General features: G+C 36.8%; 3 protein-coding genes across 6 annotated transcripts in view; 2 read left to right on the top strand and 1 right to left on the bottom strand.

The window, feature by feature from the left end:
- Positions 1-5,215, top strand: part of mthfd1a (methylenetetrahydrofolate dehydrogenase (NADP+ dependent) 1a, methenyltetrahydrofolate cyclohydrolase, formyltetrahydrofolate synthetase) — a 33,979-nt gene extending 28,764 nt beyond the window's left edge. For 3 of the 4 annotated variants that reach the window (XM_006632462.3, XM_015350819.2, XM_015350821.2), the window contains 3 exons: positions 260-412; positions 2,422-2,532; positions 2,814-5,215. In XM_006632462.3, the coding sequence (XP_006632525.1) occupies positions 260-412; positions 2,422-2,511 (243 nt within the window). In that variant the 3' untranslated portion in view covers positions 2,512-2,532; positions 2,814-5,215. The remainder of the gene's footprint in view (positions 1-259; positions 413-2,421; positions 2,533-2,813) is intronic. The other variant, XM_069193322.1, reaches the window with a different exon arrangement.
- A 10,360-nt stretch (positions 5,216-15,575) lies between these two features.
- Positions 15,576-26,017, bottom strand: part of zbtb25 (zinc finger and BTB domain containing 25) — a 29,129-nt gene continuing 18,687 nt past the window's right edge. The window contains exon 6 of the mRNA XM_015350801.2: positions 15,576-19,948. Coding sequence (XP_015206287.2) covers positions 19,857-19,948 — 92 coding nt within the window. The 3' untranslated portion in view covers positions 15,576-19,856. The remainder of the gene's footprint in view (positions 19,949-26,017) is intronic.
- Positions 19,877-26,016, top strand: LOC107077804 (uncharacterized). The gene is made up of 2 exons (XM_015350789.2): positions 19,877-20,061; positions 22,630-26,016. The coding sequence occupies exon 2, from the start codon at positions 22,845-22,847 to the stop codon at positions 24,537-24,539; it is 1,695 nt and encodes a 564-aa protein (XP_015206275.2). The 5' UTR covers positions 19,877-20,061; positions 22,630-22,844; the 3' UTR covers positions 24,540-26,016.

Genomic DNA, 26,017 nt, shown 5'->3' with positions numbered 1-26,017 from the left:
GTATATTGAATTTGAAAATGAAACGTGGGTGAGTAAAGGGCCTGTTTATTTATCCAATATAAGGATCACAGCATGAAAACAGCCTTGTCATGACAACCACTGGTGCAAAACTCTTAAGTAAAATCAATTTTAATTTTAGCTGTACTCGGGTATTGGTATTGATTAAGTGTTTAATACAGATTTTTTTTTTCTGGGAAGATTTTAAACCTAAAAAGGAATCTCCTGTCACGCTAATTCCTGTTTTGATATTTTTCTGAAGGGATTTGGGAATCTGCCTATCTGTATGGCAAAGACTCACTTGTCTCTCTCCCATGACCCAGAGAAGAAAGGAGTGCCCACTGGGTTTATTCTGCCCATCCGAGACATCAGGGCTAGTGTGGGCGCAGGGTTCCTCTATCCATTAGTTGGCACGGTAAGGACTCTGAAGAGAAATGAGTGGTACCAGTTTTACCTGTTAGTTGATTTCTTGTACGTCCTGTGCATCTTTCCAGTTTTGTCCGTTTTATTAATGCAAAATTAAATTGTATTAATCCAAACTGTACATTTTGGTTAGGTCTGTACAGTGCTCTGCCTTCACATGAAAAAGTGTGTTGTAACATGGACAGGTAACATCTCTTTTCGCCTACATTCATCCTTGATATCTTTTTGCACAACATTTTTTTTGCTGGAGATGTCAGTCAGATTGTAACATAACCTTTTGCAGGAACAGCCATTGATTTCATGCACTCAGCACACGAAAATCATGCACAGAATTGTGCAACAGGAGCAAGCAGATGTAGTTCTGGTTTACTTGAGAAGTCTAGTCCAGCAAATACTGTATTTAGGTCTCTATATTTGCATCTCATAAATAACTAAGGAAAGATGTTAAATGGGTCCAGTCAAACCAATAATTAGATCAGTTATGTAAGACAGTGTCACCTGGGAAACATGCAGTGACAGCTGTCACTGGGACCGGAGTTGTGCACAACTGCAGTATAACTTTGTAGGAAGTGTATTCATCATTAGACAGTTTTTCACTTTTTATTGAATAGTCTAAATTTGAGAGTTTTTACAAAGTTATTGGTTCTTTATCACCTTAGGCATTAGGGGAAGAAATGCTTATGCGTCACACTGCAGTTATCAAATCACCTCTCCTTGATTCAGTCATAGCCCATCAGTTGTCCAGCTGTATTTTTAACTCTTTTTAAAAAAACAAAAACGATTCTTAAAATTAAGTTCTTCACCACTACCCAGTCAGAGACAATGGAACCCAGTTAACATACAGAAAACGATGAGAAAAGTAGAATTGAAATTAGGTGTTAATTTTATTGGCTTATAAAGGCACCTTTGTCTTAGTTATGCTACTGTAGTTTGGTGTAGAGTTCTGATGTTTTCACACTGTTTGAGACTGTTAAGTCAATTCAAACCCCTCTGTGAGCTGCCTCACAGCTGTAAGATTTATTTGAAATTGTTATTGCTTTTGGACTCTTTAGCCCTGGTTGTCAAAAGATGGTGTTAAAGGATAAAAAAAAATCTTGTTCAAAGCATTCCTATATCTGGGTGAATAATATTTTTAGAAGTTCATTGCAGTTGGTACTGATGAAGCAGTTGATTCAGATTCATTGTTATAAATGTCAGGAAAGTGCTGAAATGTGTTAATTAAGAGAGAAGTTAAAATGGCATTGCGAAATTAACAGCAGGAAGATCTTATAAAGAGAGCAAAAGTAGGTTATGAGATGGCACTGCATGGGAATGTGCTTGAGAAGTTTTGGCCTTTATTAAAACTTATTTTAGCATTTTTCCCATCTGCTTTCATATCAACCCTCCACATTTTCACTTCTCACCCACAGGGAGCCAAAGGCAGCACTTTTTGCTCTTCCCAGAGCTTAAAAATAATACAAATGAAAATGTTTGGAACATCTGTGTTGTTACAATGTTACATTTTTTTCAGTACTCAGTGAAAAAAGTATGTCATTTTCATGTCCAGACAACTGTTGCATTTGTAAAAACTGAAGTTAATGATTGTTTGCTTTCTTTGGTCAAATTGTCATTTAATCTCTTCTGTCCGCTCACCAAAAGAACAACAATTGAATGAAAATTGTCTTTGATGGTGAGATCAAAAGGATTAAAGGAATAGGAAAAATTAAAATCTGGGTCCTGTCTAAAATGATTTTTGACCTCCTTTGGCTAAAATAAGGTCATTTAAGAAAGACGTTTCAGAGTGGCACACAACATCTTGCCTTAAAGACGTTGCAGTGACAGAGGAATAAAAGTAGCGTCGATGAGTTATTTCTAAGACTAAACTATTACACTGGACAGTAATTTAAGGAAAATATGAATACTTCTGCAGAGCATTCTTATTAAAACACAGAAGATATTGCCTCTGCTTTGCTTCTGTGGAAGCTGCTGATTGTCAATATTTTTTCTTTTGCTTCACACAAGATGAGTACTATGCCAGGGTTACCTACTCGACCATGTTTCTACGATATTGATCTGGATCCTGAAACGGAGCAGGTGAATGGCCTGTTCTAAAATTACAGTATGCCATGGCAGGTAAGTAAGGTTTTAAAAAATGCTCTTTTATTGCTGATTGTTTTCTTGGGATTATTATATGTCAAGATGTAATAATGATTTACACCACCTACTTCCAGAATAACAGTAAATGTATGTTTATGTAAGTGTATAACACACCCTACTGTCTTTCACCATTTGATCATTATTGTGAAAAGCTAATTTTATGCTGATGATAAACTATTTGCTTTGCATTTTTGCTAGTCTGCCTCAGACTCAGACCTCAGTCTGCCTTCCTTATTTTGTTTTCTTTTCCTTTGTAGAGCAGAGGTCTTCTTGAGTCGACAGATTTCTAATGAACCACAAAAGAGTAATTCCCGAGTCATGATTATGGAGCCAAAGCTTGATGTCAACACTGTTTAAGGTTTTGTTGTTTTTTTTTCACCTGCTGAACGTTACTTCTGAACTTCACTGAGGGACGGTGGGGGAAATCAATGATTTAAGTGTTTAAGTGTTCAAAATTATTTTCCTTTTTACATTATTAAACCATTACATCCAAAACTGTGACACCCAAAATCAGAGACGGTGGATGGAATAAAATACGTAAGCACCTTTATAAGAGAATTTGCTCTTAATTATAATTTTGTGGTTTGTCTTCCAAAGCATTTTTTCCCCGTTTTATCTGCTTTTTTTAACATCTTCAGTGAGATCAATTAATGTCATTGGATAAAAATTAAAAACAAGGTGATAGTAGAATGGCATTTAGGCATGAGACATGCAAAAGTTCATTTACTTGAAATTGTTGTCCCTACCAACTAGCAAGATAAACGTATCTTTGGGTGTGTAGTTTTTTTTTTTATTAAGGTTAACATACTGTAAGATCATTTTTACTGCTGCCTACATCTGGTATGGGAATCAAATTAGAAAATATAACTGTGGATTTGTTTCATTTCACATTTGTCTGTCATGTCTGTTATTAATTAAAAAAAACTCAAATGTTTATCACATACATGATCAGGTCGGCAGTAGTATTTTGTACTGTACAATTTTTGATAACTGAGTTTAAGTTTTGGAATGTATTTTACACAGATATGAAATCTGATCTTCTGTCTCTCATGCTACTGTATTTATAATTCTTAAACTGGAATTTCTAAAGTGCAATTCTTGCCATGTAGTAAGAAGTGTTTACGCAGTAGATATCTGAGCTTACTCCAGGCTGGCCTAAAATTTCTGCCCACCGGCACAGAGAAGGTTCCTTCATTGCCATTTCTTCTTGCAATGAAATCAGCTTAATTTTTAACAGTGTTAAGATCTTAATTAAAATGATGCCTTATTGTTCTGTTTTGGAGGATTGCATATCTGTTGTTTTGCCTTTTAACGTACCTTTCAAGATTAATTGGCTACACTTTTAACTGGACAGTTTGTCTGCTAGGGCACTCTAAAAGTCATTTTTGAAAACTATGATAAAAACAATTGTAACTTTTTGATCTGTGTTGAAATATCTATTGGGTTCTGTTTTTTGATTTTGGAATGTGATAAACTGATTAAAGTCTGTTTGAAGTTGTTACAAAATAAAATGCTTCAGAGTTTTGATTTAAGCGTAACACTGGGAGAACAAAGTGGGCCATGTAAAGGCTTTTTTTGCTTATATGTTGAGTGGGCTACATGGCATTTCAAATTAACTGACCTCTGTGTGACATCCCTAAATTGTGTGAAACAATCTGAAGTTCTCCTTGGACCAAAATATTCCCTTTGATACAGTTAAGTGTGTTTCACAATTTGCAGTGAATTATGCAAGGCTTGTTCAAAAAGCAAAGGCAATGAATAAACCAACTGACCTGGTATCATATCTTGATTCTACCCGTTCACTATTCAGTTCCAGTGTTCAGCAACATGTGCTGTTCTGCTATTGCCATTTTAATACTGTACCATCCAGATATTTTGAGTCATTATTGCAAATAGACTTTCACCAACCTGAAAACTTTGACTTTGGAGACCATCTTTCAAGGATACAAAGAGATGTAAAATACAATGAGCAAGACTGGATTAAAAAATTGATATTTAATTTCACAAGGTCCAGTCTAAAATGGTGAAGTTAATGAAAGATGCAGCATGCTGTAAAAATGTTTTTAGGACCTCCATCTCATTTTAATCATATTACTGCAGTCTGACAGTTTTTGTTTCTTTACTGGTGGACAGTCAAATGTGGTTTTGTTCCATAACAGATGGCTGAGGTGCTAGGTTGCATTTTTATTTAAATACATCTTTTCTTATCTTAACAGACCATTTTAGTTGCTATGGCACCAAGCTTAGGTAGTTTTTTTTTTTCAGTCTTAATCCTGGATACTCACTGTGTCTAGTAGTTTTTATTCCAAATGAGAAAATGTTTATTTCATTTAACTCTCTGTGGCTCTTACTGGGAATTTGGTAACAACATTTGTATTTCACATTACTAGGTTTTAATAATGTATTGTGCACTTTTATCATTTTGCCTTTTTTATTTTGATCAATATTGTCTTTTAACAACAGATGTGCAGGAACAGATGTGAATCCAGGTCCAATTAATTGTAACTTCTTGTAATTGTGGTTTGGGTGCTTTAGATGCAATGTTGTTCAGATAATAAACCATCCCAAAGTGGTGGGTGTAAAAAAGTGAGTAGTAAGTGTCAAGACATGCTGACTATAAATGTGTATATGATTGCCAAATAAAGTATACACAGTGGAAGCTCTCAGAAACTGTTTTCTATTTTTTGTTGGAATAAACATCTAAAAAACCCACATACACTTAAAAACCCTGACATGTTCTAAAGCCTCACATGAAAACGCCAACATATACTTGAAAAATCCACAGCTTACCACCTCCACCTCTGATGCACACAGGCCTCTGCTTCATTTTAATTTGCTTTTATTAAGTCTTTCATAAGACTAAAACCAAAGATGAAAGAAAATCACATCTATCTAAAAACAGAGAAACTTATCTTTAGACCAGAGATATGTTCACATTCTCCCTCCTCACAAACTAACAAAGGTTTGTTTTTGTGATTCAGCAATTTGGAAATTATTAGGCCTGACTCTTATGTCATTAGTTTTTTAATTAAGAAATTGTTACTTTCTTAATGGAATTTAATTAAATACATTTACTCTGTAAAGAAGTTGTAGACCAGTAGTTTCTTTAGATGTTGTCCTTGTCATTAAAGAGGAACTACAGTCCCAATTTCTCAGATTGGTTATTAAATCTCAGTAACAAAATACATTAATTGATGAAATAGAAACATTTTGCAAATTTCAAATTAAGAACAAAATCAGGAACTCTGTGAAAGTACTGTAAGTTGCCATGTTGGCGCAAAGACCTGGTCTTGGGTGAGAGCGAGAGTTTCCACAAATTGTGACATGATATAGCCCTTCCTGCTCGCTAGTCACTGTAATGACTAATGTAATGGGAAGTAGGAATGAAGCTGAAGTTGAGAGTAATATTTCTATTCGATTAAAAGAGAAATTCACAAGCCTACTTGTTTACAATGTAATAAGGCCTCTACTAGACATTTTGTTGCCTCGTTCTGAACCACAGAATATGGTGCTGCACAAACCTGGAAATGTTGTCTATATTGTGATGTTAAGTGGAGGCTATACAAGTTACTGTGTACATTTTACTTTAATTGTGGTTTGCACTCAATGCACTCAATCAATGCTGATTTTTTCTAACCCAAAACAAAAATAGCAACGCAGTTCCCTTTTATGACAGTATTACAAATGCAGCGAGGAAACTTAGTAAGTAAACAAAAATTGTTCTTAAAAAGAATGCCTTAAATTATTTAGTTATCTAAATTAAACTGTATTGAATTCCTTCGTAAGGGAAGTTAATTGGATTTACAGAATTAAAAATGTCAACTGCAATTGCAACTGCATCCCAACTTCCAGTCCGTAACGAATGTTGTAGTTTGGATTCAGGAATAAGCTGTCAATACTGGCAGAAATCCAGAACATATGTCCCTGTAACCAAATCAATATTAGAGTAATTATTGTAACAAGAAAAAAAATAAGAATGTTTTTTTAATCATTTTAAGGAATCACAAATGTATCCAGTAATTCAGTAAAGCTGAATGGTGGGCCAAAGTTCTGGAGTACTGTATAAGTAGCTAAGATGCATTCCTCTTACGTGGTTCCATGTCAGAAAGCCCTTAAGATATCCTCAGATACCTACACCACATTGCAGAACTATGATCTGCAGACTTTCTAAAGATTCTAAAGAACAAACTATACGTGTGGCATGTCTGCCCTGCAATATATTGACGTCCTCTCTGGGGAGTGCCCTGCCTTGCACATGTTATTTGCCATCATGGGCTCTGGCTCCCCCATGAATGGATGGATAAGAGTGGCAGGCCAGCTTAAGGGCTGCAGTTACAGTACATCTCTACTGCCACTAGAGATTGCTCTGCAGCCTCTAACCTTTGTAAATAGACATAATGGGTGTTACTTATAAAATTATTTTATAATCGGTGAAGGGGCTGAGAAATTTATTCTCACATGGATGTAATTAATTTGTGTTTGGTACAGTATATAAAGGGTGTGAATGATGCTTGTGGCAGTTGTTTCTTTTATTTTTGGGTTGGTTTTTCACTTGTTGTGATCTGAAATAGAAAACATAGCCTCCTGGATTTTACTTCTTGTGGTCATTGTGACTTCCCCAGTTGTGAAGAATACCTAAGGGGAATGAATGACAAATCAATGGCATTATTTCCTGACCTACAGAACTGGTCATTCATTTGCAAGAATAATTCATCTTACGAAAGCCACTTTTCTATAGCAGCTTTCATTTCTCTTCATCTTTGATACTTTGAGTCTGGTGAAGACCAGACTGTGTTCAAGCTTGTAGATCTAATCGCTTGCTGCACTTGATGAGCAGGACATAACACTTAGAAAATTAAAACATACTCATTCAATTTAAAATGAAATGCTGACCACATAAACCTTGTTCTATGTGTGGGGAAATAGGGTGCCGGAGCTCTCAATTTCAGCACCTTCATCTTATAATAAGTTTTATAATCATCATAGGTGGTAAAGTTAATCTGCACTAAACTTTAAACAAGTTTGATTGGATAGGACAGATTTCACCCTTTTTTATAAAAAATAATTTACTGTGAAGGAAAGATGTCTAACTGATTCATGAAATTATATTAGTGTTCCCTTCTTTGTAGAATAAAGAAATCTTTGTATGTGAATGAACACACCTAGATTGAGGAAGAAAATCCATTTAGATTAATTTTCCTGTATTTTAATCAAGGTTCCCATATGATTCTACTGATATGTAATGAAAAACAAAATTCAGGCCTGACCTGCATTAAGGATATTTCTATGTGTTGTGTTTTTCTATGTTCCAAGCTTTATACAGTATCTTGCACACCTGTGTAACATGCTTAAACTTTATTTTCTTAAATCTGCTGAACAGGTCCATTTTTATATTCAGATAAGTATTATTTGAGGAATTTGGCACAAAGGTTATCATGAACGTTTCTGGTGAATATAATTATTTCAGCCATGCAGTAGGCCACAGAAGATAAGAGATTTACCTTTTGTCTATATTTCACATTTACCTGATCTTACCATTTTAGAGATTCAGTAAGACAAATTAATGCATTGCAATTTGCTGAGAAAATGAGCATTAGGTTACTGTGATTTAGGATCACAACGAGAGCACTGTATGACCTGCTGTAGGACCACAATAATGAGAGCACTGCGTGGCATGATGTAGGACCATAACAATGAGAGTACTGAATGACCGGCTGTTGGACCACAACAATACTGTAAGTGTGGCGTGACCTGCTATAGGACCACAACAATGAGAGCACCTCATGATTTGCTGTAGGACCACAATAATGAGAGCACTGCGTGACCTGCTGTTGGACCAGAACAATGAGAGCACTGTGTGACCTGCTGTAGGACCAAAACAATGAGAGTACTGCATGACATGATGTAGGACCACAACAATGAGAGCACCTCATGATTTGCCACAATAAGGACCACAATAATGAAAGCACCATGTGACCTGCTGTAGGACCACAACAAGAGCACTGCGTGACCTGCTATAGGACCTTAACAATAAGAGGACTGCATGACGTGATGTAGGACCACAATGAGAGCACTGTGTGACCTGCTATAGGACCACGACAATAAGAGCACTGTGTGATCTGCTGTAGGACCACAACAATGAGAGCACTGCATGACATGATGTAGGACCACAACACTGAGAGCACTGCATGACCTGCTATAGGACCACAACTGCACTGCATGACTTGCTGTAGGAACAGAATAACAAGAGTGCTGCGTGACCTGTTATAGGACCACAACTGCACTGCATGACTTGCTGTAGGAACAGAATAACAAGAGTGCTGCGTGACCTGTTATAGGACCACAACTGCACTGCATGACTTGCCTTAATAATAGGAGAATTAATAGGTGATGCATTATTATCAAAACAAATTACCTTATTACCGAGACCTAAAAGTAAATATGTAAGAAAAAAGTTGTATGACTGTTTTTAGAAGTGAATGATTTGATAAAATTACAAAAAAAAAACACTAATTTGCAATTCATAATTCAGTACAGATGCCAGATTCAAAGTAACAGTAGTTCTGTATTCATCCCAGTGGAGAAGTGCAAATGAGAGAACATTGCTGCCAGCTCCCCTCAGATTGCCAGTTTATCTACTTATGTCTCTAATAGATGGCAGCAAAATATGGAATCACTTATTTGTGTATTTCAATTCAAGAGGATTGTTTTTTTCTGAAACGAAACTGTTACTTACAGAATTCAGATTGTCCCTCAAGAAATCTGCAGTAGTCCTACTTAGAAAGTCTGATAAATACACAGTGCAAAAGAATGAAATCCAGAAGTTTTCTACTAAATATTCTTAATCACATAATTCTGTAATTCTGTCATTTAAAATAAGCAGAAATAAATTAAGGTTTGTGTTTGCAGAATTCTTTTAATTCTGACAGGGAAGAACAATGTTTTACTGATTGTTGTTGTTTAATGAGTTTTAGAATTAATGAAAAATCATTTTCTTAAATGTTCTTAAATTTTTTAACAAAAAACATAATGATAAAATGATTAAAAATGCGAATTATATTTTTTCTATAAACCTTTCCTCACCTTGCTTTCCATTGGTCTCTTTCAAGTTTTGAGAAGAATACATCTGTGATACAGTAACAGCTTTTGCAGATTAGATTGATCCTACTGATCCTAATCAGAATGAGCTATAAAAAAGACTTTTGTGCTCACTTTTATCAGTATACCTAGATAAGATATACCTAGATGTGAGACATTTTATTAGTATCACAAACAACTTTTGGTCATTAACAACAATGACTGCTGTTCAGTTTTTTTTGTGAGTCATCAGTTTCGAGAAGGTTCTCATAAGAATCAATATGGATGTGATTTTTCTACTGTTGCTGTGTGAAACAAATGAGTCCTAATAGTGATAAATTATAATATTTGCATTTGTGGAATTATCACTGTCTGATTATGGCACCCTAAACATGATTACCAACAAGTAACAGAAATCTGTATGGAAATACCCCACATGATCTCCCAAAACTACAAAAATAGCGATAACATAAACAATACCATGTTATAGCACTTGAAAGGTCTTTGAGTGAGTTTAGGGGAATGAGGAGATGGTATCATTGCTCTTAAAAGGAATTTGTGATTTCATATTAACTTTGCCAGCTCTGACATTCAGATCAGGCATCTGAACATGAAAAATAACAGGGGTATGTCTCTCCCAGGCTCCCAGAACATGGTGTCTCAGGCACCTCCTCACTCGTCTTATGTCACATGAATTTCCAGAGTGATGGACGTACATACAGTATACATAATGGGCAGAGTCTAGTACATGCATGCACAAACATCATAACTGGAACAGAATAGTGAAACAGGAACAGATAACTGGAAAAGAACAGAGATCACATAAGAGCAATTTATTCTCAGCCTGGACTCCTGTCTTGCCTGTGGCTTATGGCAATCAAATCCAGTGGTGTCTAGGCTACAGTTCCTTCTTTTGTCCCTAGGAAGACTTTTGGCATTGCTTTCTTTTGTCCCTTGGGAGACATTCTCTGTTGCACAATGTTAAATATTAAATGTTAAATCAATGGATTTGACTCACATGGAATATTTATTGTTTTCTGAGTTGCTTTAATTTAAATTAAAAATTAAAGACAACCCTCTTTTCTCTCAGTCTGAAAATTGCTTTTGTGGTGCAAAGAATTTGGGTCATGCCCAGAAAGGGTTTCTTTTAAGTCGAACACGACTATGAAGAGCCTTTGGTTGTTCTTTCATTTCGAATGGAATGAGCCATTTTTTGTTTTAGAAGTGGTACACAAGATATAGGGCATGACATTGAGAATTATTTTCATACCACAGGTACATGTGGTTTTATTCAGCAATTCCATGCAGATTTTTATATGTCCAGAATTTAATAGTATATGCAGTCTTCTGTCTTTGGATTCTGGCTTGCTTCTGTATTTGTCCCCATATCTAGGTGCATATTTTACAGGTTTATGTCTACCATATATATGACTAAACATTACCTTCCACTTCAGTCTTATTTGGGAGCCATGTTCAAATTGTTCTGCAAAATCCAAATGCCTGTGTGCAGGCACTGACATTTAGTCCTACTATGTAACTTGTTCTATTAATTAGTGTTATATTTAAATAAAGTTGCATATAAAAGGAAATGTGCAATTTACACGTAATCTCGATTATATAAAAGATAAGGCTTTGTAATGCTTCCTCCTCAGAGGAAATTAGTTTTGGGGAAATGTAAGCCCTCCTGATCCTTAGATTCCATGTGTTGTTGAAAGATATCTCAGGAAGTAACTGCTCTCCATAGGGTAATTTTTAAAAAGATAAATGACCATTTTACAGACATAGATCTTAGAAATAATGCAATGACCGCTAAACTAGATTGTGGAATCTGAAGCAATTTGAGGAGATATAAAAAGTTAAATTGTCTGTAAGCCAATATTATCTTAAAATATTAAGATATTTTGTGTAGTTATTTCTACCATTCCAGAAAACAACCCAGTCATTACCAATCCCTTGTAAGAAATTGAAAATGTGACAATTACATTTCAATTCCATTTTCATCATTTAATTCTATTTCCATTCCGTTCTATTCATATGTGGAACGCTAGATGTATAATATAATTTGTTATCCTACAGCTTTCGAAAATTCATGGCTTTCTGACAAATTTGTACTTATTGACATACACTGACCCTTGGTCTGACTGAACCCGAATGATCAATATGTCTAATTACATTCAGGTGATCAATAACATTGCTAGTGTTGTGTGACATTATCTCAGAAATCTTGCTGTTTAAAGGAAGAAATAAATCATGTCTCATGTACAGTATATATCATTACAAATGAAAAAGATGCTAAAATCTTTGTTTCCTACCCAGAGGTGTTGTGCTACCAATCCTTTCAACCACACAGTTCTGAAGTAAAGTGTCTGTCTCTGAGACCCATCCCAACTATTAAGTCTCTTTCCAATATTTTTCAATACAAAATAAACTCACACCTGATGTCTTCATGTGCCCTTTTGTCATTTTGTCATCTATTGTCCCACTGCTGTCATGAAGTAAAGTTAATCTGCCCTCAGTCTCCATAAAGCAAATTCAGATTGATATGGAAGCCTCAATTTCCTGTATTTTTTTAAATTGTCACTTTTAACACTTCTTGACCAAGTGTCTTTTCCTAACTGGTCAGGAGACTGAGAATGGCAGCTCACTCCCCACGGCATTCTGGGGAATGTGTTTGAGACAATGATCTCCACTTTATGTAAATCTACCATCCATCCATTTTCTAACTGCTTTATCCAATACATAGTTGCAGGGAAGGTGAAGCCCTTCTTGGTAAGCAACTGGTGGAAGGAAGGATACACCCGGAACAGGATACCAGTCCATCGCAGTGCACACATAAACACAAGCATGCACACACTCATACTAGGGCCAATTATTACAGAAACTAATAAACCTACCAGTATATTTTTAGACTATGCACAAAGGGAAACATTATGAAAATAATGAAACCTGTTCCTCTTATTTCATTAACCAGGTCCAGGGAGCCCAGAAAAAAGAGAGTGATCCACAGCCTGAGATGGGGAGATGGAGAAGAGGTGCTGCATGTGGGTGACAAAGTAGAGGCAGCAACCGCCTTCTGCAGGGTGCTCTTCTCAGAAAAGCAGCTAGAGGTGGAAGGAGACAATGCTTTTCTGGGGGGCTGAAGATGAGAGTGCCAGAGGAGGTGAGGCAGGACTTGGAGAGACCAATAATGGAGGAGGAGCTGAGGGCAGAGTTTTGGTTCATGGAGAATGGAAAAGGGCTGGGGCCAGATGGACTCCTGAAGGAATTCTACACCTGCTTCTGGGACACCCTGACTGCAGACCTCTTGGAGGTGGTGCAAGAAATGTTCCCCCAGGGAAAACTAGGAGCGATGGCGTCATTTCCCTGCTTTTCGGGGGGGGTGGGGGGTGGGGATGCTGCCGACATCAAAAACTGGATGCTGATAACAATGCTCTGTGTGGATGTCAAGATCCTGTCCAAGCTAAGGGCCAACAGACTGGGGACTGCCCAGTCCCATATAATCGACAGCGACCAGACGTGTGGGGTGGAAGGGCAATCCATTAGCTGGAAATTCCAGCTTACTAGGGATGCCATTGCCTGGGCCAAGGACCAAAACGTACCATGATGATAGTGAGCCTGGACCAGGAGAAAGCCCTTGACAGAATAAACCACAGCTATCTATTCAGAATGCTGGAACACTTCAGTTTCAGAAAGAGTTTCAGCCACTGGATAAAGATACTGTACTCTGAAGTGGGCAGCAGAGTCAACGTAAATGGACATCAGGGGGATTTCATTTCCCAGGAGTCTGGAGTACAACAAGGGTGTCCTCTTTTACGTCTTCTCTATATTCTCTTTACGGAGTCATTGGGAGGAGATGAGACAGGAACCAGTCATTGACTCCTCACGATCTCCCAGTATGGAGATGACACAATGTTTCTGCGCTCGGACAGGGAGCTCAGGAGAGCCCTGCAGGTCATGGAGCAGTACTCCAGGGTCTTGGGATCAAAGCTCAACCACTGAAAGAACAAACTCAAGTTCTTTGGACCCTAGAAGGACAAGAAATCAGCACCAGAAAGTCTCGAGCTATGCACAAAGCCCCCTAAGATATTCCACAGCCAGAACAATGAGACCATAAACTAGACTGAGGGATCACTAAGGTGAACAAAAAGCTGGATCTGTGAAAGATGCAGTCACTGTCCCTCATGTTGAAAGTGAGGGTTTTGAAAGCAGACATCCTGCCATCTTAGATTTACCTGGCCTTGGTATACCCACTGCCGGCCAGACACAGACAAGTCCTGCAAGGGATGGTCTTCAAGTTCATCTGGGAAGGCAGGTACAAGTGAATCACAAGAAACTGGATGTGTCAGGTAGTTGAGAAAGGGAGGAGAGACATGCCGCCTTTCCCCCTAAAACTAGACTGCATCTTTTCCTGAAACCTTTGTCGGGCCTTGCAGGAGCCGATCAGCCACAAGTCAGCCAGTACTTTGTCACGCCGTGGCTGACAAATTACATCCCGATGAGGCACCTGATCCAGTGGAAACCACTGGACCAAAAGCAGAAAAGAAACCAGAGACCTACACCCACGCTGTCAAGTGGAGACAGAGGTAACCTGGAACTGCCCCTTTGCCAAAGCGGTGTGGAGTAGAATGGACAACATTATGCATTATGCATAACTTCTGGGAGCGAGAACAGTGCTAAGCTACTAGTGAATCCTGTTGGGGCTAGCACTGACTGAATTGGACAAAGGGACACAGTATTTGTAGAGTGGAGAGCGAGGAAGCTGGAGGAGAGGATCCTTACAAACCTCAGAGTTCGCAACAGAGAGGATAAAGTGCAAACTCACTAAATTGGGCTTCTCGACGGCGAAGGAGCCCTGAAAGGGACTGTGGGCCCTTTACAAGGACTAATGACGAAAACCCTGTTTTTTTTAGCACAGGGAAAAGGGAATGGACAACAGCATGTGGTAGGGCTTGGAGGGATTTTGTACAAATCCAGCCCCAGCAACCACTTGCATAGATTGAAAAAGGACAATCACCCATCTTAAAACATTTATTTAATTGAGTAGAGTTTTATGGTTTTATATTTATGTACTCATTCTAAGATGTCTATTGTGCAATAAAGTTTATTTTGTTCAAAAAAATATCTTTAGACTGTGAGAGGAGACTTGAGAACCCAGAGGAAACCCACATAAAACAAGAAAGGGAGAACAAATACACTCCATGCAGATAGCACCCCAAGAAGAAATAATAACAGTACACTTACACTTTTCTGGACACTCCACTTAAAAAGCTTTTACAGATGAAGACTCCTCTCCTCCACCACCAATGTGTTGCACCTCCCTGGATGATGTGATGGCAGCCAAAGTGCCCCAGTACACTTACCACACATCAGCTATCAATGGGGATGAGAACTGTCACGGACGTCCAAAGGGACTAAACGTGGGGAGCAGGAGAGCGGAAAAAGACCCATATGCGTAGTGGCGAGACGGGAAAAAGACCCGGGCTCATTAGTGCAAAGAGTTCAGGAATGCCGTATAGAAACCTGTGCCCTCAGGGAGCGGACATGGGGCGTCCTGGTACTAGGCGGGTCTCAGGACATCCGAACGTCAATGCTGAGCCAGGACAGAGTGCAAGACCCGGAAATATATAGCCCAAGGAAAAGAGAGGGACCGGAAGGACAGCAGACCAGAAACTAGGGACAGGACAGAGAAGGAGCGCCCTCTGGCTACAGAGGGCGTGACAAGAACAGAGTGATGAAGCCAATTCAAATGAACCCAGAGCCCAACCACTGTGAGGCAGCAATGCTAAACTCTGCACCATTCTGTACAACTAACTGTACCTTACCTTTGTTATTTAATATAATTTGTATATTTACTCACTTGAATTTCTGAATGAAAGCCACCAGAAGAAACACCGTACTCACTATTCTTTCTTGTAGGCCTTATTTTCTTGCTTGTACAGGGTTTCATTTTCATTTCAGTTTTGTGCTAGTCAATTATGTGTGCTTGTTTGGAGACCACCTAGAGGCACTTCCTAGTTGAGGTCACTTCTTAAAAAAAGGCTCAGTATCTGACAATAGGTTTTTAGCATTTTTTAAATCCTTTATAAAAAAATCAGCAGGGTGTTATTTTGTATTTTATTACACATAATGCATAATCATAAATTCTTACAAAAGGGCATTTGGAGTTAAAAGCAAAAATACATTTTACTGAGCTCTGCTGTAAGCACACAGGAAAGACTAGCAAATTACAATATGGGGTTGATGATTTAGAAGATATGAATTCAGAACTGTGCTCAGTATGGTGACAAAGTATAGATGATAATATCTGGCTCATAATATCAGTTATAAACACACTGAAATAGCTCATTAACCATAAGCTCTCCCTAAGAGAACTATCACCTTAAATGCCACAGGGGTACAGATTTTCATTTAAACCACAAGAGGAAGATTATATTTAAAATAAATTGACCTGTTTTTATCCATGTTGTGCAACTGAGCACTTTGCTGTAGAAGACAAATTATCTTGTAATTATTTTATAATCTATGTAATGAAGCTGCAAATAATACATTTCCTGGCATCACAAATATCAGTCTCACTAAGGTACAATTCTTAAATTACTCTGCAATCTCTTTTGCAATCCGTTTACCCAGAGTTAAAGAGCTTTTACATTCCATGAAACTTCTGTTCTTTTGGCCCATTGTAAAAGAACCTCTTTTCATATGTGGTAATACCACTAAAACTCTGGTGCATTGTTTTTACTCATTTTGCAAAAAGATTTTTGACTCTGCATAAATGTCTTCACTCAATGTATTTTCGTAAATACTGAAAAACAAACTACGCTAAAATGTGTAGTTCACATGGAGTCCAAACATTTAATCCTTATTTCTTCAATTAGTATTTTAATATCACTCTTATTGAAGAGAAGTGAAATCCATTATTCTCTCTCAGGAGAACTTGTGTGAATGCTATTATCAGTTTACCCAACTAAACAGCTGGACATTTTACTGAAGCACCTTGTTTAAGAGCACAACAGTAAAACCACTCTTGAGATTTAAACCTGGAAGCTGGGGCGGAGCAGTGGCTCTGTGGCTAAGGATCTGTGCCTGTGACTGGAAGGTTGCTGGTTCAAATCCTGTGGCTGGCAGAGGAATCCTACTCCATTGGGCCCCTGAGCAAGGCCCTTAACCCTAACTGCTCCAGGGGTGCTGTACAATGGCAGACCCTGTGCTCTGACCCCAAGCTTCTCTCCCTGTCTCTGTGTCTGTATCTCCATAGAGAAAAGCTGGGGTATGCGAAAAGACGCATTCCTAATGCAAGAAATTGTATAGGGCTAATAAAGAAACCTTAACCTTAACTCTTAGATAAAACTCTAGAGCTCTAAGCGCTTCTCCACAATGCTGTCCTGGTAGCACTGAATGCTTAAACTGTATGTATTTTCCACCTTTTTTAAGGCCCACTCTGAATGTAACCACAAAAATGAGATCCTTAAGTGAAACTAACATGTCTTTGGACGACTTTATCGGTGTCGTGTAAATAATGTAATCTATAAAAAGTTTAATTTCCAGATCTGACACTTCACAGGTACATTCCGATTACATTGAATGACAGTCGTTTTATTTTTTATGCAGCTGTGACACCTCTCGACTATTTCACAACATAGAAAACAATCACAATATAAACAAATAAATAATTTTATATAATTTAACAACTAACAAAAAATAAAAACCACAGCTAAAGGTCAGACATATAAAGATATTGGGGCATATATAAGTTAAACCCCTTAGATACTAGTGAACAAGGCTTTTTGGATCCTGATGAAGCCAGTAGTTTTACATTAATTTTTTCTGTTATATAGACTTGTTTCTGAAACTCTTATGATTGTATCTTTTTTTAAAAAACTATCCACTGCTTATCATTAGACTTCCTATCCTGGGAATGGCTCAGGCAATTTGCAGACTACCATGGAATAACAGGGAGCTACTACTGGGCTACTCTTCCCCTTAACAAAGCCATGAAGAAATTGCAATCCAGAATATTCAATTAAATCTAAACGTTTTTTTGGAGGTGAGAGGAAACTGGAAAACCTGGCTTCAAAACACTAACAGACGGATCATGAAAACTCCGGATAGACAGGCCAGAATCAAACCTAGGACACTGGATCTGTGTGGCAGCAGTGCTAGCTACTTTGCTTCCATAGCATCCATTGAAAGAATCAAAATGTTAATAACCTGATTTACATTGTAATTCTACCTTCACTGTTGTTTATTTGCTGTATCATGCTGTCTGCACATTTGAAAACATTCTGAGCTTTGTTTCTATATATATATATGCTGCATTTTGATGAATATCTTGAGTTTTTTATAATTGTGTATAAAAACACAAATGTGTAATTTTACAATTTAGCATTCGTGAGGGAACCTATGCTATTTTCAGCTTTGACCTTTCGTTGCCAAGGGAACAGTTATCTGGTAAGTTTGGAAGCTACAAACATGATGAATGTAACTTTTAACTACAAAGTCATAGTGGAATGTTGAAAAAATTAAATGAAATAAAATGAAATAAAAAGTTAGTCAAAATAAAATTAAACTCAACAAAAGCCCCTCAATGCTGGAAAAATGCCTGTTACAGCATATCTGTACAGTATGCAGTTTTAAAATTATAACGAATTGTTCTATGTAGACTCTACCTGTTCTGTTTTTTTCTGTCATTATGTAAAGTGGAATATATGTACTTTTATTGACATATGTATTGGACATATCTACTAATGTTATCTATTTTGATTTGGTAGCACTTATATATTAAACTTTCTTTTAATGACAAAGACGTACTGATGTTTTATAAATAGATACATGTCAAGCATGGTTTTCTGTGGTAATGTTGGACTGTACTGTACATATGTGGAAAAGCAGAAAAGGGTCGTGAATAAAAACACAGATTGAGAGGACAGATTTTCAAGGTAAATGGTAAAATTGGTAAAACTGTAAAATTAGAAAACAGAAGTCATACAGAATCATCAGCATAGTATATCTAAACACCTGTAGAACTGAATTCATACAGACTCTTCTTTATATGTAAAAAAGTGGGTTTAGAAAGATTTCAAAGTTGTCTTATATACAGTAGACAGGGTCACAGCACCAGTTGAAGGAATGTAGCTTTCCCTGTTTGCATAAATAACGATACTATATACTGTACTGTATGTCAGAACACCACGGGACACCAGAAAAGGATATAATCCCTAAAGTATAAAATAACCAGTAGTCTCTGCTGGTGCATGCTGCTGTTATCCAATGTACAATGTTACTCATGGTCCCTTTTCTATGTATAATGATTTTAATCACTCAGTGCTATATGGTTTTCATTAAAACAGCTGTACAGCTGTTTCATGGCAAAAATCCTTTTACATTCATCTTAATATGTATATATGTACTATACAACAACTACAAAATATTATGGGTCTGTCAGAATTATATTCCACTGGTGTCTGTTTTCGCCCCTGGAAGTTATGCAAATTACATTTTGTACTTTTAGTACATCCAGTCAATATTTTAGCTGTTACAAGATTATCTAGATGTGAATTTCTGTGTAGATGTCCAGGTTTTTTCCCTCCCAAAGTTCAGGAGTGTCAAAAAACCTTGCTCTTTCATGTTAGTAGACAAATAATTTTTGCCTGCTGTTCAATTGTTAGCTGAGTAGAAAAATCAGCCTGCTTGACTTTAAAATCAGCAGCATCTCGCTAGGTGTTTTATCACATCTGGGAATTCCATAAAGCGCACTCAGCCCACACAGAAACGCTTGAGCTGGGAGGCTTTGTTCTACATAGTGATAGCTTTAATTACTGAGGAACATGTTAATGATTTACTTTTTGACTGTAAGGGAAATCTGTCACTAATCCTCCAACTGTGATGAATATGAATTTAGTGTTTTCAGATTCTGTGGCACTGCAAGTTGTACAACAGGATGAGACAAGATTTTTAAATTTGACTACACTGGTTTACAAAGTCTCCTCTCACTTGTCATTTCCAATTCAGTCCTTCAAAGACCAAGGTTTACATTCTTCAATGTACTGATACTAGAGAAAATGTCAAGCTGTTCAGTACTGAAGACGGGTCCGCTTCAGGCGAATAAAGGCGATGTGAAACACCACAATCAAGGTATCTGCCCTTTCAGCTTCATCACAGTAACAAAGGTTTTGTTTTCTCCTCTTCTCATATAAATGAATGACATCTTTTTCCCACTCAAAATGTCAATCTTTGGTTTCTATGGAAACTGTGGCGATACCTCCCTTCAGCTGAAACTCGTTCTTGGTGACGACCTCCTCGGGCAGAACACTGGAGTCTGTAAGGCAGAGAGAGAGAGAGCAGTACTGTAGGAATCGTCTTCCCACCTGGTACACTACAACACAAACGAAATACTGGAAAGAGACTCTGAGCTTCTGAGTGAAAAACTAGGTGGGTGGAGTAATTTATTGTTTTATACCGCAACTTGTTTTATTATATAAAAACTTATTTTTGTAGAACTGAAAAGTTTTTTTCTTCCCTTAAATTATAAGGGTCGAATTTAAATAGATTTTAACAAAATAGATTGCTGTCTAAAATGGAAAAAAATGAATCCACATTCTGTTTAAAACATTCTTTTTAAATCGTGTTAAATGTTCTGCATTAATCAAAAAATAAAATAATTCGTGCCTCATACCTTAAAAAATGTAATTCAATAATAAGTCGTAGCAGTCTAGTAGAGCACATGTGGTAACAGTATTTTAAATAATACAATAATTTCTGCATTTTTTCTATCCAGTCTAATGCTGCTTGTTTTCGTCTGTAAATATCTGCTTTAGCAGAGCTGTTCACGAGTATTTGGTTAAAATTGGTCTGACAGCTGGTGTCTTGCTTTTGAATATTAACCCAGTATATCCGGTGTGTGCTGTTTACTGGAGTTTGTTTGATGCTGTTTGGCTCAGCGGCTCACCAAGCACCAATTTCATCAGGGAAGAGATTGTAGCCAAACTGACAAGACCAGATTTTACAAACGTTCATACCACAGTAGCCTACTTTCGAGAGTTAGTTTTCGCAGGCAGTCAAAATATTGTAACACCAACTGATATTTTCCGAGTGGGGGAAAGCCAAAGACAGGATTTAAATGCATATCTGTGCAATGTACTATAATTGCACATTTTTATTTTACTGTTTAAAGAGCATGGCCCGTCTCAGCATACCTTTCACGCAAGGTTGTATGAGAGGAAATCTGCGTAAAGAAGCATATTGTTTTGGTGCATACGAAAAACAGTAAAACTGAAGTATTGTGTACCACAGTTGCGTTTTAAAAACAAGAGAGTAAATACGCTTGTTCGATAACCATGTATGACTATTGGCAGAATGCAAAAACAAGGCATTCCAAATTTTATACTTATAAAAATAAACATTTCTTTAAAAAAGATTATATGTAGTAGGAATGCAATAAAAATATCAAACAAAAGCAACAGTGTAACGGAGTTGGCTATTATCCGAAAATGAAGTTCTTGAATACCACACCAGTAACCTACTTTATTCAAGAGTAACCACTGAAGTCCCAAATGATGAAAGAAAACCAGGTTAACGGCTAATGACCATACCATATTTGCTTTTAAAGACAGAAATACATTTCATTTTGAATCTAGAATTTAGTCACATATTGCAATATGAATATGACAATCTACAGTAAGTCTGCTGCTTTCAGACAACGGTTTGTTCTGTCTCCTTAAAATACTGTACCTGCTACGTGTTTTGTTGCAGCTAAGCACCGAGACTCTTAACGCTTTTAACGGTTTAAGCAGGCTACCAACCTAAAAACGATACATCTTGGCCGCAAACAGTAATATTACAATGCTTACAATTAAGACTCTGCATATCATGCTTTTCCCAAACGATGCAAGTAGATCATTCTAATGTTTTTCGATAACATTGAGCAAAAAGAAGATTCCAATTTTGTAATATTGAATGTGCTGTTACCTGAAAACCATTTTAATTAATACTAGACATGTGGCAAAAGGCTTACCTGAATTATTTGATGTATTCTATTCTAACTTGGAGTCATATTCTGCTAGAAATGAGTGATGTTCTAATCACACCCCCTTTCTTGCCTTTATCCCTTTTGTTGCTGGGCATACATAGTGAAATTTGCTTAAAAAACGTGAAATTACTATGTAGGTCCTAAGATGTGATTTACTTAACTACAGTCCTGAAATAAGGAATGCTCCTAACTTGGTTATACAGGCTGAGCAATGTACAGTATGTAAGGGACTTCTATGTACATTTTCATAGTACAGATAAGTACCATTGAAGTATATGGCTGATGTACAGTATATTTAAGTGAGGATTGGATACAAAAGGCTGGTTTGATACCAATCTTGTATAATATAATACTAAACAATTTTGTACAAACATGCTTACAATTCTGTTTAGAGACTTTGTAGTATCTGTGCATAAGGGTAAATATACTGTATGATTTATTATATATTTACCCCTATGCACTACTTATGAAGTTTTTAGCAGCATAAGAGCACACACAGTGCTAATAAACCATTTCATAAAGCCTGAAGTGATTTAACAATTGTGAGCATGAGAGTTTACTACTGGTCTTATTGAATCAGAGAGCTGAGTTATGAACTATATTTTATGTCTGCCATCTACATTTCTGACTGTCACATTCACTCAGGGGTATATTATACTGAAGAACTCATCATTCATCTACATGTTGTCACTGGTGAAATAATGAGCCACAATAAGTGTGAAGTAAAATTAAATTCATAATTAGTGTTATGCTCAAAAGCTTTTTAATGACATTCTTGACTTCCCTTTCATGCTTTTCATTTTCTTCTGCATTGTCTAGATATCTGTTTATTGCTCAGGTTGGTTTTGTTTCTTCTTTTTATCAGATATTAGGCTTCAGTTGCAGCACAATGGTTTAGAAAACTTTTAAAATAACATTTTGTGGTAGTTAAAATTAAACAAAATTAATTAAGTTTTCTCTTTTGTTTCCAGCCTTTTGGATGTTGCTCCTCTTGAGTGAGCAAGAGAAAGTTTCTTAACCAAACACTGAGACCCTGAGTGATGCAAAGCTGTCTCCATAATGATTCCCGTTTCTTTTTCATAAAATACATGCTGCTTTGCTGACTATTAAAGATTTTTGGAAGAAATAGTCCTTTAAAACTGAAAAAGGTTCAGTATATTAAAACCTTAAGCAGAGTTCTCCAAGCATGTCCATCCAGGAATCTCCTGAAATTACAAAGACTGCAGAACAGAGCCAAGGAACTGTGGGTCTGAAGCGCAAGTTGACTGGCCCACCCAGGTTGCTTCTAGGTAAAACCAAGCCAAAGCGGCAATATGAAAATCGGGCTGAAGCTCGAGCTAAGAGACTGAGAGGAGAAAGGACCAGCAATGGTAACCAGATGTGTCTTGAAATCCAGCCAGCCAGCAAAGAAATGGATAATATGACAAGACAAGAAGGTATTCCACAGGTGTTGTCAGAAATTGTAGATCTTCAGAAAGAATCAGCACTCAGCACAGATGAAGGCCAGAAAGCTACTGCCAGTGCAGGAGTGGATTCTGTAGAGAGCTGGTGTAAATTAAAAGAAACTAAAGTCAACAGGGAAGAGCATTTGCAAGCCAAGAATAAAGATAAAAGAAAGCTAATGAAAAGTGGATGGAAGCAATCCCATAAACCATCACTGTTTTGCTTAAGAAATAAGAAAAATAAATCAGACAAAACATCTAATAAAGATGGGGAACAAAATACTGATGTTCCCTTGTATGATCGAGAGACCAGAGACCTTACTGATACTAGTATCAAGCCAGCTTCAGAAGACATAATTTCTGGAGAAGAATACAACACTGAATCCTTCAATCATCAGTTTGACTCTGGACTGAAGAAAAAAGGCAAGCTTCCAGGTAGAATTTGGTCTTCCTTCAAGAAACTTGTGATCCAGTCAAATGTTTCAAAGAAATCAAGGAAAGGGATTTTAAGCCAAGAAACAGACTGTGGTACTGATGATGCACTCAATGCTACTTCTTTTAAGAAAAAAATTGTATCCTTTTTTAATCATGGAACCAAGAAACATTCAGCCTCCTTTCATGAAGATCTCAGGACTACTCAAGAATCTGAGGAGGAAGCAAAAAGGATCCTGACAAACAAAAATGCAGATATATGTTTTGACATACTCACAGATGTCCAAAGAGGTGCCAGTTCAGATGAAACCTTTGAAGGCAGTGCACCATCATCTGAAATCCTAACAGTAAATGTTGATGTGAGTATAGCAAAAATAAAAGGGAAAGATGAAAGAGGGTTTGATGAATGCCAGACATATAAAGACAGATCTGTAGATATGTTTACTGAATGTCATAAACTGGACAGCTGCCTAGCAGAAGGCAAAAGGCAATCTCAAGGTTGTATAAGAAAGACACCAGAGAAAATAGAGACTGTTGAAATTATTCCCACAGGGAAGTCCATGCTTTCCTTCCTGAATGAGACTCAAAAAGACCCAGATGATTTCTCAACCAGTTCACCTTTCAGTGTTTGTGTTGATGATCATAAAACTCTTTTCCCTGAACAGAACCTCTCAGCAACAAGCACTTCTGGCAACAAGCCAGTCAAGGTGTCACGAGATGCTATAAACCGTGAAATGAAGATGGTGAAAGAAATCCAAAATACAGAAAATGATTACTTGCTATGCCATTCTAACAATGGAACAAATAACAGTGATTTTGAAAAGAATGGTTCTGAAGTTATTCCTAAAATAAACATAAACATTTGCTCAGTAGATGACATTAATTCAGAGTACAATGACGTCTTGCTGTTACAAACAGCTTACTCTGTGGTAAAGACAGCCATGCAGGCTGCCTTGGCTGAATTTACTGAGGAGCTTAATACTGGTTCTTGTAGTATTCAGAAATAGGCCCTTGAGTACAGAGATCTCTTGACAGCCTTGAGGTTTCCAACATAAATACAGTACATACATCACCACCTCAGTAAAATTGTACCCAAATGATCTGACAAATGTCAAAGCTCACTGTCCATTCCAGGAGGCAGAAGCAGTTGTACAGTGATCTTCTCTTCATTAACATAAGGAGAATACATAATGCAAACAGGAGATGCAGCTGTGCTGAGAATTTGGTGGATCAGGAACTTTTATGATCTACACAATATTTAAGTATTTAATTTAAAATGTTTTGTTTCTATATTTTTCTCTTTTTCAAGATAAATTACACCTTTGAAAGCAACATACTGATTACACATAACTATCAAAAGCTTCAATTTCTTACAATCCTCTGACAGCAAGACCATGTTCCTTGGAGGCAGTGGAAGGGTTATTTATGTACTTTTTCTCTTGTTTGTTTGCTTATTGCTATTGCATTTTCTAATACTGCTTTCATTTCTGCAGGAAATGTTCTGAGACCTTTTTTATCAGAGGGCAAGTATTGGAAAAAAAAAACATCTGACAACCTAATATTTTAACTATTATTTTATTTATTAAATATATTTTCATAATTACAGGTTTATCTGAATTACGTTTTGCAAACTGTAAAAAAAGATATATAATTGTTTACATATTCTCTATATATCTGTTAAATGTTCTGATTCACCAATTGTTTACATTTCTAATTAAAAAAGTATATCAGACATTTCCCAGTTTTCTTTTCATATGATACAGGTGTGTCTACAATAGAACACACTACCTAAATAATGCAAAGATAATTTACAACACACTGCATTTGGCAACCTTTAATATCTTTATTTAGATCCCCGTTTATAAATTAATTTAATTAACTCAAAGTCAACTGTTAGTTCAAAAACTAATTGTGGAATTACTGGTAGCTGCACTGTGTATAAAACCTGTACATCTTGACTACATTATTGCTGTTTTATATTATGCTCTTAACAGAAATAGCTTCTGTTTAGAGCAAAGTATAGTATATGTAGTTTAGATATAGTTTAGAGCATAGTACTGAGTCTGTGAAATATACATTAAATTGCTAGATATTAAATTATCATAAATTATGAATGGATTAATTTGAAAATGAAAGTTATTGGTCTTTTTTAATCACAGATATTTTGAGCTCACTCTTGTCATTGTATTGCCTGATTTTAATGGTACTTGAAGAATCTAGAGTGTTAGGGAAACAACTTGCAACCCTACACTGTGTAAAGAGTTTGAGATCTACTTAAGCACCATGCTAGTAAGTGTTCAATCTGTATGCAAGTAAATAATGTATTTGTATCATGTAATTAATGACAAATTACAGTTTTGAAGGGTAGCTGATAAAGTGTTACAATCAGACAGTCATACTTTCTAAATACTTTTTGTTTTTTGAAGAGGATAATGCAAATCAGTGTGACTTGAATAAGTGAATAAACTTTAAAGATGTGTTTGAC

This window comes from Lepisosteus oculatus, chromosome 8, assembly GCF_040954835.1.
Source record: "Lepisosteus oculatus isolate fLepOcu1 chromosome 8, fLepOcu1.hap2, whole genome shotgun sequence".
NCBI lineage: Eukaryota > Metazoa > Chordata > Actinopteri > Semionotiformes > Lepisosteidae > Lepisosteus > Lepisosteus oculatus.
This window is presented reverse-complemented; position numbering and strand designations above follow the sequence as displayed.

Coding starts and splice junctions, on each gene's coding strand:
- LOC107077804 (XM_015350789.2), top strand. CDS start 22,845: ATGTCCATCCAGGAATCTCCTGAAATTACAAAGACTGCAGAACAGAGC.